This window comes from Culex quinquefasciatus, chromosome 3 (genome assembly GCF_015732765.1).
Source record: "Culex quinquefasciatus strain JHB chromosome 3, VPISU_Cqui_1.0_pri_paternal, whole genome shotgun sequence".
Lineage (NCBI taxonomy): Eukaryota > Metazoa > Arthropoda > Insecta > Diptera > Culicidae > Culex > Culex quinquefasciatus.
This window is the reverse complement of record NC_051863.1, coordinates 13,623,282-13,639,543: the sequence shown is the minus strand read 5'-3', so window position 1 is coordinate 13,639,543 and position 16,262 is coordinate 13,623,282. Positions and strand designations below refer to the sequence as shown.

At 35.3% G+C, this 16,262-nt stretch overlaps 3 protein-coding genes across 4 annotated transcripts in view; 1 reads left to right on the top strand and 2 right to left on the bottom strand.

Annotated features, from left to right (window-relative positions):
• Nucleotides 1–490: 490 nt before the first annotated feature.
• On the bottom strand, nt 491–2,905 carry LOC6052589 (NADH-ubiquinone oxidoreductase subunit 8). Its single transcript, XM_001868794.2, has 3 exons — nt 2,709–2,905; nt 2,205–2,647; nt 491–781 (listed from the first exon to the last, which is right to left on the bottom strand). Exons 1-3 carry the CDS (start codon nt 2,743–2,745, stop codon nt 620–622), a joined length of 642 nt encoding a protein of 213 aa, XP_001868829.1. The 5' UTR covers nt 2,746–2,905; the 3' UTR covers nt 491–619.
• A 139-nt stretch (nt 2,906–3,044) lies between these two features.
• Nucleotides 3,045–4,061, bottom strand: LOC6052590 (calcyclin-binding protein). The gene is made up of 2 exons (XM_001868795.2): nt 3,911–4,061; nt 3,045–3,845 (listed from the first exon to the last, which is right to left on the bottom strand). Exons 1-2 carry the CDS (start codon nt 3,932–3,934, stop codon nt 3,162–3,164), a joined length of 708 nt encoding a protein of 235 aa, XP_001868830.2. The 5' UTR covers nt 3,935–4,061; the 3' UTR covers nt 3,045–3,161.
• A 3,950-nt stretch (nt 4,062–8,011) lies between these two features.
• The window catches only part of LOC6052586 (dual specificity protein phosphatase MPK-4), a 41,718-nt gene continuing 33,467 nt past the window's right edge, over nt 8,012–16,262 (top strand). For both annotated transcript variants that reach the window (XM_038263442.1, XM_038263441.1), the window contains exon 1: nt 8,012–8,429. The gene's annotated coding sequence lies outside the window, so the exon portion shown is untranslated. The remainder of the gene's footprint in view (nt 8,430–16,262) is intronic.

The following is a 16,262-nucleotide window of genomic DNA, read 5'->3' as shown; positions in this document are numbered from 1 at the left end:
GTGTGCGTGACGTCGATGCGGCGACGACGCAAATATTTTGACAGCTGGCAAAAGTGTTGGTAACCACACGGTCAAGGGGGGTAACGCCGACTTGGGTTAAATTAAGTTATTTTGGCAAGATAAAAATCACTCAGTAAAATTATTCAATATACGACCAAAGAAAAAAATATACAAAAAAACTAGTTTACAATAAAATTATGCCATTTTGTTGTTAAGTTGATTTTGTTTTGCTTAATAAGCGAATAATGAGTTTGACAAAATAAACTCATTATTGTATTATTTTGGTTAAGCGTACAACCAGTGTGCGTCCGAATAGGGTTGCCAGTTTCATGATAGAAAATTGTTTTTTGGTAGCCGACCACAGATGTTTGTTAAAGACGTGTTTTCTGGTTTTATTTATTTTATATGAAAAAGTAGAAAATAATTTTAACGTGAAAAATTTAAAAAAAAAAACAATAAAAGAACGTCCATCTCATAAAAACCAAATCAATTTCGGTTCGCGCTGCTAGGCAAACATTTATTTCAAGTGGAGTGCAGCCTAGCCAGCACGCACTCCATAACTCTTATTTTTTGAAATTTTACAATTTGTTTTGCTATAAATCTCTTCAGCAATCGAACTTTAGCGGTACAGATAGTCGGCGTTGATGTTGGACGCGATCTCCGACTCCCACTTGTCGCCGTTACTGAGCAGCTTCTCCTTGTTGTACAGCAGCTCCTCGTGCGTCTCGGTCGAGAACTCAAAGTTGGGCCCCTCGACGATGGCGTCGACCGGACAGGCTTCCTGCGGGAGGGAAAGTAGATGATACAATTTAGTATGACATCAAACTAGGGGAAAGTCGTAGCTATTCATGAAACGAGACATAACTGAAATACTCAAAGTATTTTTGTAAATTACAAAAAAAAAACATTCGAATAATATCAAGCATGAGAAAAACGAGTAAGTTTGAAAAAATGAGTTTAATTTTCAAATGAATTTGTTCTTTTCTTCCTCCAAATCATTTAAAAGAAGTTGAATTACCTACCTAATACAAACAATAGGTAGCATCTAATAGCAAAAACAAAACGGATCGAAAGGTCGCATGTCACTAGAGATAGAATGTTGAGAAAATGCAGTTTTTGATAAAAATTACAGATTACAGATTATTTGAATTGAAGAAAAAGTTTGTATTTTGGACCTTTTGAAAAAATCCTGAATTGTAAGATAAATGAACTATCACAGACTAAACTTTGGTGATAAAAAAAATATGATTTTATAGCTTTACTTATTAAACTTTATAATTTTTTATTCCAAAAAAATATGGTTACTTTAAAGTTTTTTTTTAATTGAATTTAACTATGGTTTTTTTCTGATTAGATTAGATTAGATACAAAAACAAATAAACCAGTATTTCGATGCACCTGTGCTCTCTTATGCTAATTGGATAGGAAAACCAGCAAGTTTTGAGCAAGAGGCATCGGTTTGTTTATGATTTTCACTGCGGCTGCCATGCGATCGTATTCTGAAGGCCTCTGAGATAATCACCAAAATCTATTATTTCTTGAAAGGTGCAATATAAGAAAATCTCATTTCCTATCAGCCATCACGACCTCCAGCACTTATTTTCCTCTAAAACATACTAAATTTACATTCTTTATGAGTAAAGATTGAAAGCCGTGCAGATAAACAATAGTGTTCATTTTGGAGAAGAAATCTTCACCTTATTCAAAAACTTTCAAGCTTTTTGCATTCCTCACTGAGTAAGATAAATTTCTTAAAAAAATATCTTTTCGAATACGCTTCATAAACTTACTTTATTGGGATTTAAAAATATCATTTTTTTAGAGTAATTTGTTAAAGCTAGAAAAAAGTCATTGAAAAAGTTATTAAGGTTTTTAATGACAGATTTTGAAGCTTTTGGAAAAAAAAAACTTTCAACGAGAACCGGATTTCATCAAGTTTTCCGAAAACTCGCACTGTTTTAATTTTTCGGACCTCAAACATTAATGTCCGTTTTACCCAACTTCAATTAAATTCACACCTTATGTAAACTGTCATTCGAGTGAAAGGGATACACTTTTGTTTACAAAAGTTATGTGCCCTTTTGAAATGTTAGGCTCCATTTGTCGTAAAAAAAAAACTTCACATCTTTTCATCTGTGGTACTATTGTGGCCGATTGCACGGAAAGGACGAACCCCAGGAAAAAAAAAGCTCCACCAAACTCACCTGACAAAATCCGCAGTAGATGCACTTGGTCATGTCGATGTCGTACCGGGTCGTCCGGCGGCTTCCATCGGTGCGCTCCTCCGCCTCGATCGTGATGGCCTGCGCCGGGCAGATGGCCTCGCACAGTTTGCACGCGATGCAGCGCTCCTCACCGGACGGATACCGGCGGAGGGCGTGCTCGCCACGGAACCGCGGGCTCAGCGGTCCCTTCTCGAACGGGTAGTTGATGGTGGCCGGCTCCTTGAAGATGTGCGCCAACGTTACGGCCGCTCCCCGGAACAGCTCCGTCCAGAAGATGGTCTGGGCGGCGCGGTCCGTGATGTCCGTCATCTCCATGCTCGGGTCCTGGTTGTTTACATAATAGTACTGTTCCGGCTTGATCGAGGCGTACGTGCGGGTGGCCATCGCAGTCGTCGGTGCCGGACGGAACGCGACACGGCTCGCTGGAACGAGGGAAAAACGGCGTTAAAATTTGTTGCACTGGATTCATACGAGCGTACGCACTATGTCTGGCGAGGGAGAAAATCCTGACGGCCGACATTTCGTTTGGATTCGCGGACTTTGGGGCGCAAAAAGGGTGAGAAAATCGGATTTTCCGCAGCACCGAGCTGAAAAGTGCGACGATTCTTCCTGGCACCAGAATTTTGACAGATTACGTAAATGATTGGTAACCGTTGTTTTGACAGCGCAGGGGATGGCTCACACGCTGAAGAAAGATTACTCATAATTTGGTTAATATTATAAATCTACTCAAAAGTGATTCGTTGGTGCCGCATCAAATTGGCCTTAAATTGAGTCTTTTTAATGAAAACGATATAATAAAAAGAATAAAAATCAACGTTCAGCTTACAAAGTGTTATATTTTTAATCAGTACAGTAAATTACAACGCTGGGAATTAAGTTTGTTGCGATTATGTTGAATATTTAAATGCTCATCTCCCCAAACTCCGGCCAGTCTCATTCCGACATGGCTCCACCATCGAGCAAGTTCGTCTTGTTCTGCGACTGATGCCAGGCCTTGTTGATCATCCGTTTGGTCTCCGAGTCTCCGGAGTCGTACAGCTGCTGCATCACCTTCATCAGGCCGGCCTGCGGATCCGCCGAGTCATCCTTCAGCGCAATCCGTTCGTCCTTAATCTCCTGCAGCCGCTTGGCCGTGACCGTCAAGTGGGCCCACTTTTGACCCTGCTTAGCCTTGGCCAGATAAATCGCCACCATGTCCGACTTGAGCTTGCGGTAGCTCTTCTCCGGGTCGATCGGGAACAGCAGGTGATTCACCACAAACGTAAAGTCCTTGTTGTTCAGGTTGTTGATCAGCAGGTTGAACGAGCTGGCCGTAAATTCCGCGTTCACGCTCTCCTCCGGCACGTGCTGGACATCCTTAACTGTGACGAAGATCTTGATAAACTTGTCACTCTGATCCCAGGCGTATTCCTTCAACTCCACGCGGTACCGCTTGCAATCGCCGGCCACCGGTGCCGGGGGTTTTGTGGTGGTAGCGGTGGCGGATGCTTCCTGTTTTTGTTTGCACGCCAGCAGGTCCGTTTCCAGCTTACGAATATCGATCGACAGCAGCTGTTGGACCTTGGACCGTTTGGCCTGTGCGGCCAGATTCCGGAGCTCCTCCAGGTCGAGTTGAAGCTGAAAATGTGATTTCAAACTATGTAATTTTTTTAATGCTTTTTCAAATCTTATCTTCAAATTACATTGTCGATGTTTGCCTGCGACATTGTTCTGCACTTTGTAATACTGAAATCCCTTATACAAACTGTATTTTAAGTGCAGTTCAATAAAATTGAGTGAATTAACAGGAAAACGCCTTTTTGTGTACAACTTCAACAACAGAGTGATCTCAAATATCGCGAAATGTCAAATCATGATTTTTTTTATCGTGCTCAGTTCCAGAATATTCTTGGAGGAACACCTTCTTTCACTACGCGCTTACAACTTTTTATTTGCTAGTGGCTAAAAGTGGTTCAGCACTCTAACCAAAAATTGTGATTAAATTATATGCTGTTTCAAAAATTTAATGGTTATTTTGGTTTTTAAGTGTTTAAGAATACCCCTGATTCAAGGTGGTTTTAAAAACACCCAAAAAGAAAAAAAAAAGAAAATTTGTTTTTTGGACCTTTAAAAAAACTCCTGAAATAAATAATCCAATAAATTTAAAGCAAGCAAAAAAGACAAATTCCAACCACTTTAAAATTCTGAAATTTAGAAAAAAATAAAAAAAAGTATACAAATTGAAATAACGAGCCATACTTTCAACATTTTAATGAAAAAAGTGTTTTAAAATGCATTATACACCTGTCCAGTTGTTTTGCCATTATTAGTTTCCAAAATATCTAAATAATGACAAAAAATATATTTTTTGCGAAACATTTTTTTTTGCAGTGTTGTACATTGGAATGTCATAAAAATTCAAAACACATAAACGGCGACATAAACTTTGAAAAATATTTGCAACGGTCCAAATTGAAGTTTTTTTTTTATTTTGAGGAATTTGATTGAACATGATTCTTTTTTAAATAAATGAGTAAGCACAAATCACGCTTGTTTGCTAATTCAGCCTCCTGTGATCAAAATTTGATTTTACGCAGCTTTTCCCATACAAGCTGCAGATTTTCCGGAATCGGTTTCAGAGTGGCCAAAGTTTTCATTTTTTGGCGTAAAAACCTTCCTTGGACTTTTACGAACCCAACGCAACAAAAAGCACCTTGATCCGACGCTTCGTATTGAACTGATTCGCGTTCGAACAAAACCGTTGAAATATTTTATATATAGATTAAAAAATGTCTCAAAATAAGAAAAGAAATCAGGGAAATGTTAATGAAAGAAATATATTCTTTCATTAACATCGAAGTTTGAAGAATAACAAATTGAACACAGTTTAATATATTTATTTTTTTAATATAGATGCGCAACAACACAAAATTTGTTTTTTTTTGTAAAGAATATTCGAATCCAAATTTCGCTTGAATACATACATTTTAACATGTCTCTTTGTTCTTGTTGTATGTTGTTGTGTTGAGGAAATTTAACTTTAAAAAATTGTGTTATTGTTTTTATTAAAAATTATATAATGATATTTAATTGCAATCGACTAAAACATAATCTGAAACAAATAAAAATTTAAATAAATTAAAAAAACATATTTTGTAAAAAAATCGAGTTAAAAATCCTTATTTTTTATTCTTAAAATCAAGATAAATGAATCTTATTTACCACACTAGTTGATTTGTTTTCTTACTTTAATAGAACTTAATATCAAAATTTATGAAAACAATATTTGTTTACCTTTTCAACTTCGATCAAAAATTAGTTCCGGCCCACCATTGCTACAGAATCAGAATCAGATCTGGCCCGCAGGGCCAAATCGCAGGGAAAATTTGTTTATTAGACCTCATAAAAAAAACTCCAGAAATACATTTTCAAATAAATTTAAATCAAAATAAAAAAGGGGAAATTCCAACAACTTTAAAAATATGAATTTAAGAAATTCAAAATCACAAATACAAAAAATCTATCGATTCCAAAATGAAAAAAAGTATTATAGCAAATCTAAAGTACAAAATTTAAAAAATAAGCTTAAAAAATTTAAGAAATAACCAGTAGTAATAGGAAAAAGTCCCTTCAAAATTTCTATCTACAGCGATCAAAAACACGATTAAAACCCAATTGGGTACTAAACTGCCCCAGATCGCATAAATGTCCCATATGCATTTTCATCGTTTTTGAGTTAATGATGCAGTTTGGTTCAAAATCGTGTGCCCTTTCAGAAAAGCCTATAACACCCAGTACATTGTTCTAGAAATCAGGAGGAAATCCAGTTTTTTCGCAAAAACTTAACACGTAGCCTTATGTGTGGGACAAACTTCAAATGGGGTTTTCTCAGCTTGCTGTTGTTGCAAATGGGACATTTATGCGAACATGGGCAGTAAAGCCCTATGTCAATTTTTATGTATACAACGATAAAAAAACACGATTAAAAACCATTTCTGATCACTTTTTTTCATTTTGACAAGACAACATTTTTTCGATGGATCAACTATGATCCCCTTGGAAAGAGCTGTCAAGTACAGGGTTGCCAGGTTGCCAGATAAATCTGAGTATGCCAGATTTTTCAAGTGTCAGACAGAATAAAGATTCATCTTTCTTTGTGCCAGATATTGACAGATTTGGCCAAATTTTTCACTTTATGGCCATTTTGAACAACTTTTTGATTAAAATTAACGAATTTAATTGAAAATCGAAAAATTTAGCAAGTTGTTTTCTAAAAAAATGGCAATTCATAAATTGTTTGGCCATAAAATCAGTCAATCCATCTAAATTCTACAAACTGTTTAATTTATCCATGTACACTCAAACCCCGATGGTTTGACACCAACTGTTGTCAAACGAACGGGGTCACTTTTTAGTTTGACACCCCTTTTACACGGAGTTCACACACACTACCAAACGTTTGTTTTGATAGTGTGCGTGAGCGTCGTGTAAAAAGTGACAGTTCGTCACTTTTTAGTTTGACTTTGACCAACCAACGGGGTACAAACTAAAAAAGTATCAAACGAAAAAGTGACCAACCACCGGGGGTTGAGTGTATTCCTTCCTCTTCACTATTCAAAAATGTTAGATTTTCGTCTGCGATTTTTTTTTCCAGATTTATTATCGAAACTTTGCCAGATTTTAAAATTTTGACCTGGTAACCCTGGTCAAGTAGGAGCTTTTCTGTCAAGAGGGACCGCGAGGTTAATTTTTCAAAATTGATTTAAAAATCCATTTTAAACTCTTTGTGGTTGTACAGAGGGTCACCTTTTCTGTCAAAAACGGCCGCGAAGTTATTTTTATTAAATGAGTTAAAAATCCATTTCAAGTCTTTTTCGATCACAAATTTATGCTCTTTTTTAATATCACAAATTTATGCTTAATTTTAAGAACTATTCTATATGTTTTAAACATTCAAACAATAAAAACTTAAAATATTTAAAATCTGAGAAAAAGGAAAATTTAAGTTATGAATAATTGGGTCCTAAAATGAAGCTTAGATTGCTGATATTATTGTTTACAGCGATAATGCTTATTTTTCTGAGTACAATGACTTTTTGTACGACCACAAAGAATTTAAAATGGATTTTTAAATCAATTTTGAAAAATTAACCTCGCGGTCCTTCTTGACAGAAAAGCTCCTACTTGACAGCTCGTTCCAAGGGGACCATAGTTGATCCATCGAAAAAATGTTGTCTTGTAAAAAAAATTGTTGCATTAAAATGAAAAAAAGTGATCAGAAATGGGTTTTAATCGAGTTTTTTACCGTTGTACATAAAAATTGACATAGGGCTTTAGTACCCAATTATACAAAAAAAAAAAAAAAAATCAATTTTTCCAAAAATTCTACAATTGAAAAAAATCTTAGATTAAATTATATTACAATTTCTAAGATCTAATATAAATATTAAATGAAAGACAAAACTCCTGTGCATAAACATATAAGAGTAGTTCGTAATCGAACATCTGACGAGCTCGTCATAATTTCACTCCGAATAATCAAATCACGAAATTTGTATCATTCCCAAAATTTGGATTTCTTTCCTAAATAAAACACTAAACATCGCTCCAGTCATGCTTTAAATTTGTATGTAAATTTGTAATGTAAATATACTAAATTACTTGCATTTTCGGCATTAAAAACTTACGAATTTAAAAATGTAAAAATTTAATAGACATTTAAAAAAAAGTTGTAACCCCGACTCTCCCGAAAGAAGGTGTGCCTCATTCGACAGTTCAAATTTCGCGCCCAAACCACCCACCACCCCTCCCGTCCAACGTGGGCTTTGTTTACAAAAACAACATCCACGCCGTGCGGCGGCCTTTGATAAGAGGTTTTCCACCCCAGCCAACGAAGGGCGCCACCCACCCATGAAAAACTCGGAGAGTCGCAGAGAGAGCGAGTGATTTGAGAGCTAAATAAAGTTGAGCGATTTTTCCAAGTGCGTGGTGTAAACAAACATTAGTCACTGTTCTGGGCAAGTGCTGTTAGTGTGTGCAGGCTGTGCAAATTTAGTTTGAATAGGCTCGTTTTAGCGTGCTTAAAATAAGGATTTTCCGTTTCCAGTGCCAAATTCTGGTTTCCGAAAGTGGGCTTCCGGTGTGAGGTATTGTGAGTTTAAAGGAAAACGTGTGCAAATTTCGCGAATCGCGACGACAACACCAAAACACGATTGGAAAAAGGTAAATCGATTTTTCACCTCCTAGCCCGAAGCTTTTTATATTGCTGAAATTAAAAATAACCTAGACGCGATGTTTTATGTATGGAATATGCGCCTGAAAATAGGCTTTACGGTATGGTTCCCCCCCACAAAAATGGACTCATTTATAACATCGGCGCCGTCGCTGGCATATGGTTCTTGGCGGTGGAAACCTCTTTCAAGGTTCATGTTCCGATAAGAGACATTCCACGAGCTCACCCATTTATCAGAATAATAATTAATGGGTTTTCATGATTTCGGCACAGTGATAAGTTTCTACTTTTCTAAGGAAAAAGGCTTTGCTTTGACATTTTTTTCCGCTTCCTGTTTTGGGTGATTATTAGGCACACACACACCGGATGTCAGACAGGAGAAGCGGAAAAGGAAGGCACAGAGCATAAGCAGTTCGGTCGGTGAGCTTTTGTTGCTGCGCCCTGTCATATAATTCCGTCTCGTCACGGCAAGAATAGCAGGAAGAATACCCTGTGGTTCTCAAGCAGAAGATTGATTGAATGTTTTGGGATAAAATTAAAATGCTCTCAGTTGAAAGGTTTTTACAAATATCTTAATTGAAAGTGTAGTGTTCTGCATAATAACTGTTTAATTCTAAAAAAAAAACAAATTAAAATGAGTTTATATCTTGGATTTGGCTTGGTTTGTCATCGTTTTATCTTCTAAACGGCTTGAGATGAATTTGCAATATTCTACAAAAAATTTCTTTTAGTGCTCTCTACAACCACGCAGAAAAATAAGGCATATGACATTGCTCAACATTACAAATTCCTATTTCACCATTTTCACACACAAAATCGCATTTTTTTTACCTTCAAATTGCGTCACGAATTTGTTGGCATTCATTGAGTCTTTCGGGAGATAAAAGAAAAACACTTTTATATTGAATTGTTTTGCGATGTTCTGCAGCTTTTTAGAGTTTATTTGAGACAAAACGTTAAAAATATTTTCATTTTTTAATTGCATCATTAAAATTTTACAATGCTTTGTTATAAAAAAATTGTAGAGAATTGAAATGTCTGCAACTTTGTAGAACATTGCAAATTTCTATCTCATATCATTTTTAAATATTTGCTTGGGAATTTTTGAAGAGCAGAACTCTTTAAAGCATTTTTATTTATCTTAATATTTGCAATTCAATTTTGTTCGCGCGCTTCAAAACTCTATGAAACTCTTTGCTTCGCTAAAACAAAGTCCTTATTCTCTTCTCTTTACACAATCTTAAGGAAAATGCAATATATTTATTTTTTCAACTATATGAAAGGAATTTTTATAAAAAAAATCTCAGGTTTTGGTCCTGCAATCCTAAACAAATATTATTTCTTAGAGTTAGTTTTTTCATTTGTATAAACGAAAGTTGACTTTAATTTTGGGACAAAGTTGCTCTTCTTCCTGAAGTTCATTTCCTTTATCATTATCCTCAAAATTAATCATTTAAAAAAATACTAAAATACTTTGAAAAATATTGACAAAGACCTTAATATAAAACAAATTCTAAAAATTAACAAAAAATCTAAATTAGAAAAAGAAGGTTCAAAAATGTTAAACCTCAAGTATTTAAAAAAGTTACAACTGAAAAATTCGAAGAAATTTTAATTTTCAAAAATTATTTAAATTTGAATATTTTATAATTAAAAAAAACTCAAACAAAAAAAACCAAGGAACTTAAAAAAACATCAAAACACTTCGTACTATATTTTCCAAAGTTTTATTAAAAATATCTAATCCAATCATTAATTATGTACAGTCATCCCACATATTCGGAACAGTTTCCAGATCGGCCAATGTTCAAAAAATCATAGCAAATCGATAATTGAACTTAATGATTAGCTTTTACCTTCATTTGAAAGCTTTTCTTGCGATCTTTCGAATGCTGTATCGAACATCTGCAAATTTTAACTTTTATATGAAGTTTTTGAATAATTACTTTGACCCTTGAAATCCACAAATTCGGAACACTTTTTTCTTACGAATGTAAACAAACTTTGGATCTCTCCAGAAGTACATATTTATTACCAAATAATGACTTATCACACTGAAACCAATGAAACTCAAGCTTAGTGATGTTTTATACGTGGTTTGATAACTTTTTTTTTGTGAAAATATCAGTTAAATTCAGGTGTTCCACAATTGTGGGAGGCACAATAACATCCCACAATTATGAAACAGGCCATTTGGAGGCAGTGTTTTGCTGCTCTGGACAAAAAAGTCTTGGAATGAAGTTTTTTGTTCAAAAAGTACTACTTTTACTAGTGAAATATCAAGATAATGTCCAAATAAAGGTTCTAAAAATAGTAGGGTCGACAAAAAAGCTACTATTGGCATGCTATTGACAACTTATCATAAAAGTGTTCCGAATTTGTAGGTGTTCCGAATACACTCAAACCCCGTTGGTTTGACACCAACTGTTGTCAAACGAACGGGGTCACTTTTTAGTTTGACACCCCTTTTACACGGAGTTCACACATACTACCAAACGTTTGTTTCGATAGTGTGCGTGAGCGCCGTGTAAAAAGTGACAGTTCGTCACTTTTTAGTTTGACTTTGACCAACCAACGGGGTACAAACTAAAAAAGTGTCAAACGAAAAAGTGACCAACCACCGGGGGTTGAGTGTATGTGGGATGACTGTATCTATCTTTCTCTAAACTCTACATACTCTAAACTGATTTAGATTTTTTTTCAGCACGAGTCGTACATTTATCTAACGAGGTTTACTGGTATTTATCTCTGAACATAATTCTGGAGTTTTTTTTTGAAAAGGACCTATAAACCAAATTTTATTTTTTTTGCTTTTTGGGTGTTTTTAGAACCGCCTTGAGTCAGGGGTATTCAAAAACGCCCAAAAAGCAAAAAAATTGAAAACTGGGTTTATAGGACCTTTTCAAAAAAAACTCCAGAATTATTATAAAAAATATTGAAAATTAGAGGTGAGCAAAATAAGAGCGAGCCGCTCAAAGAGCCGGTTCACTGAAAAGAGCGAACGAGCCGCGGTTCCTTTTTTGAATTCCGGTCTTTTAAAAGAACCGTTTCCAGCTGGAATGATTTTTGTTATAAAAATAATTAATTGAATTTAAAAAAAAAATACACTCAACCCCCGGTGGTTGGTCACTTTTTCGTTTGACACTTTTTTAGTTTGTACCCCGTTGGTTGGTCAAAGTCAAACTAAAAAGTGACGAACTGTCACTTTTTACACGGCGCTCACGCACACTATCGAAACAAACGTTTGGTAGTATGTGTGAACTCCGTGTAAAAGGGGTGTCAAACTAAAAAGTGACCCCGTTCGTTTGACAACAGTTGGTGTCAAACCAACGGGGTTTGAGTGTATACAAGTATCAAATTTGTTTTTAGAATTGAAAATGCAATTTCAAATAATTCAATGCATAAAAAAATTATCCCAAATATAAATGAAACAAAATGAAAAAAAAACAAACTGATTGTACATTAAAGCAGGGCTGCGGAGTCGGGTCATATTTCAAACGACTCCGACTCCGACTCCGACTCCGGCTTTCTCAGATTAGCCGACTCCGACTCCGACTCCGGCTCCGGCTTTGAACAAATGGTTGGCTCCGACTCCGACTCCGACTCCAGCCTACCAACTCTAGCCGACTCCAACTCCGACTCCGACTCCAGCTTTCAACAAATGGTTGGCTCCGACTCCGACTCCGACTCCACATATTTTTAAATGTTTCAAAAGTTAGTTAACTATTATTAGTTAATTATTTTTGAAACATTGATAAATAGGATTATTTAAATACTCTCAAAGCGTAATGTTTTTCTCAAGAAAAATAAGTTAAGTAAAAGTAAAGTAAAGTAAAGAAACGGAAAAAAAGTTTCTAGGTTACAAGTTTTATACGTTATGGAAACAGAAATCAAAAAATATCTTCAGTTTTAGAGGCATTTTGAGAAGAACAGTTTTGTAAGTAAATTTTGATTTATTTGCTTAATCTCAAATTTGAAAATATTTTTTCAAAGCTAATAAATTTAAATATTAAATTGTTATTTTTGAATGAATAACTAAAAAAAACCCTGGCCTTTATGATCTATTGAACATTAAAATTCAATTTGCTCACTTTCAGGCTAACATTTTTAAGAAGCACAGTGACAGGCACCTTGTTTTTAAATGACAACTTTAAAAGATTTTTTTTTTGTTTTTTTGGACGTACATGGACATCACGCCATGGCTGAAGGAGATTATTATTGCAAATCAATGTATCTAAACAATTTCTTCGTGGAAAGGACGCTTAAGATGTCCTTTTCAAAGATCTATGACAAGGAAAATATTTCACCCTGGAAATTTTTAATTTATTTTAATTTTAAAATTTTATATACTTTAAAAAGGAAGCGCACGATACTTCGTGAATCTTCACCCAAAACAAAGCTTTATGAATGATCTTGCGCCTCCATCAAAATATATGAAAAAACTTAAATTATAATAAAAAAACAAATACCCACAAGTAAAATATTTTCTAGGTCACAAATATTTCATTTTTTTAAGGTACATTGATATGCAATGATTATCACCTTCCGTCATATTGGCGTGGGACAAACAGTATGAGAAAATTCTTACCAGGTGATGTTATTTTGATTCTGTTTTTTTTATAATATTTGAAAAATAAATTAAAATCCTATAATTTGTTCTACACATTTTTTTATTAGTTCATTTTTGTACTGAATTCTTGAGATTTTTTCAACGATAATTTGCAACGATATCAAAATAGTTTACCTAAAATCATCATCAACATCAACAATCAATGATTATTTAAAAATTTGTTGCAACTTGTTTTGATATTTTTGGTTAGTTTCAATTATTTTAAAACACTTTGATTTTCTTGTACTCAGTTATAAACAAAATGTTGAGTTCCAAGTAAGAGATTGTAATTATCGCTGAATATTTGTTACAAAAGTTAAACTGTCAGTGACTTTTTTCGAATTGCAAAAACAGTGATTACTATTTTTAATCTTTTTATGTACCTCGTAATTTTTTCCTAAAAAATGATTTAACTTAAAACTTCCAAGACATACGCTATTGGGATAAAAGATGACTTTGTGTGTACTTTTTTCAGAAATAACTGGATGAAATTTGGTCAAATTTGTATTGAAAGGGAACATAAATATAGTCTGACTACATAACCAATATTTTTTTATTATTTTTTGAATTATGATACTACATACTTGGGTATTTTTTTTTTTGGAATTAAATATACTTTATTGAATCTTTCTTATAATAATTACATTTGGTTTACATAATAAGTGGTCAGCTGCGGCTCTTCAGCTTTAGTTTGCTTTTCGTGATTTAAACACTGTTCATTTTTATAACTTTAAAAGTATATGATTTATCATTTTTGTAACACTAGGTACAATGAGGAAAAAAATGTTAAGAAAACATAACCTAACCTAAAACTAACTTAAACTTACAATAAACTAAACCAATCCTTGAATCAAGGGGTATTCAGAAATAGCACATTTTTCCCTGAATTTCAAACATTTTTCCTGAATCTTCTGATCCAACATTTTAACTTCTGCTAATTCATGAACCTCACTTGATCTTGTCCAGCCAGGAACATTCAAAACCATTTTGAGTACCTTGTTTTGGACACGCTGGAGTTTCAATTTATGAGTTCTAGCGCAACATTCCCAAACAGGTACTGCATACTCAATAACGGGGTAAATTATTTGTTTGTAAACTGCTAACTTATTTTTCAAAGATAGCTTTGATTTTCTGTTAATTAAAGGATACAAACACCTGATGAGAATGCTGCACTTGTTCAATATTTTGTCTACATGCTGCCGAAACAATAGTTTCGAGTCAAGTATGAGACCTAAATAGACAACTTCCTTTGACCAGGGTATTGAAACATCATTCATTTTAATCAAAACATCATCCTTTGGGACAAATCGGGCCGATTTGGAAAGTGGAAAAATGATGGTTTGAGTTTTGGCTGCATTTATGCGAATTTTCCAGTCGCCAAAGTATTCGGAAAGAACGTCAAGACCCTTCTGAAGACGGCCAACTAAATATCTGGTTATTTTACCCTTATAAATAACGGCAGTGTCATCAGCAAAAAGTGACAACACACCATTACCAGGAAGAGTAGGCAAATCAGATGTAAAAATATTGTACAGAAGTGGGCCAAGAATACTTCCTTGGGGAACCCCAGCATCAATGTTGAATAATCCAGAAGCAATCCCATTCAGAAAAACCTTGAACGATCTCTCCGAAAGATAGTGCTGGATAATTTTGATAAGATACATTGGAAAACCGTATAAATACAGTTTATGTATCAAACCATCATGCCAAACATTGTCAAAAGCCTTCTCAACATCCAACAAAGCCATAGCAGTTGATTTAGACTCAAGCTTGTTCTGCTTGATGATTTTAGTTACTCTCGTAAGCTGATGAGCAGTATTATGTCCCTTTCGGAAGCCAAACTGCTCGTTCAAAATTATATTATTATCGTTGGTAAAATCCAAAAGCCTTGAATAGATGACCTTCTCAAAGAGTTTGGACAGACTACTCAAAAGACTAATGGGGCGATAACTTGTTGGCGATGTTGGATCTTTTTGAGGCTTCAAAATTGGTATGACTTTGCCCAGCTTCCAATTGGTGGGGAAGTAACCAAGTTGCAAACATTTATTGAAAATATCGGCTAGATGTTGAAAAAACTGATCACTCTGTTTTTTCAACATCAGATTAAAAATGTTATCAAAGCCAGGAGCTTTCATATTTTTCATTTGTTTAACTGCAACTTTGACTTCCTCACCAGAAACATGGGAATCTGCAGGAAATTCAAAGGTAGAGTCATTGATTGTTGAAATACTATTGGCAACTGATGTTTCTTTACGGCTGGTCATGGAAGCGCCAAGATTATGTGAACTAACAAAATGAAGCCCAAGTGCATTTGCCTTTTCCTCGGATGTAATCAAACGAGAATCCTCAACAATAAGAGGAGGAATAGGCTTTGGTTTGTTTTTAAGAACTTTTGAAAGTTTCCAAAATGGTTTTGAATAATTCCCAAGCTGGCTTACATGTTTTGAAAATTCTTGATTTCTGATATTGTCAAGTCGGTCTTGTATGATTTTGTTCAAATTGTTCACTGAAATCTTTTGTCATAGTCCCCAGTCCGTTGATATTGTCTCCTATAAACATTCCTAAGTCTAATCAAGTGTTTAGTATCTACGTCAATATCAGTTACCTTAAAATTAACAGGAACCTCCCGAACGTTGGCAGCCTCTGCTTGGTTGATAGCCTGCTGGATCACCTCCAGCGAACGATCAATATCGGCAGAAGTTTCCGGGTGTTGATCATAGTCGATGTTGCTGTCGACCACTTGCTGAAACTGCTGCCAGTCAACGTTGTGGTAATCTTTCCGGGTTGGTTGCCGCTGCGGAGTAACGGAAGCTCCAACCTCCACAACCACCGGATAGTGATCAGAACTCAACTCTTCAAACACCTCAGGATGAGCCACGTTCTCAGCCATATTGGTAATGAAGAAGTCGATGATTGAGTGATTCCCAGACCGAGCCACCCTCGTTGGACGATCCGGACTCACAACGTTGTAGTATCCGTTTTGCAGATCGTTGTGCAGAATCACTCCGTTCCGATTCCTCCTGCTGTTGCCCCAAACTTCATGCTTCGCGTTGAGGTCACCAGCGATGATGTACTTTGCGCTCCGCCGTGTCAGCTTCTGGATATCGCTCTTCAGTTTTGCTGCTGAACCATCTCTGGCATTCACCTGACGTGGACAGTATGCAGCAATGAAGAGTACTGGGCCAACCGAAGTGGGAATTTCCACTCCAACGGC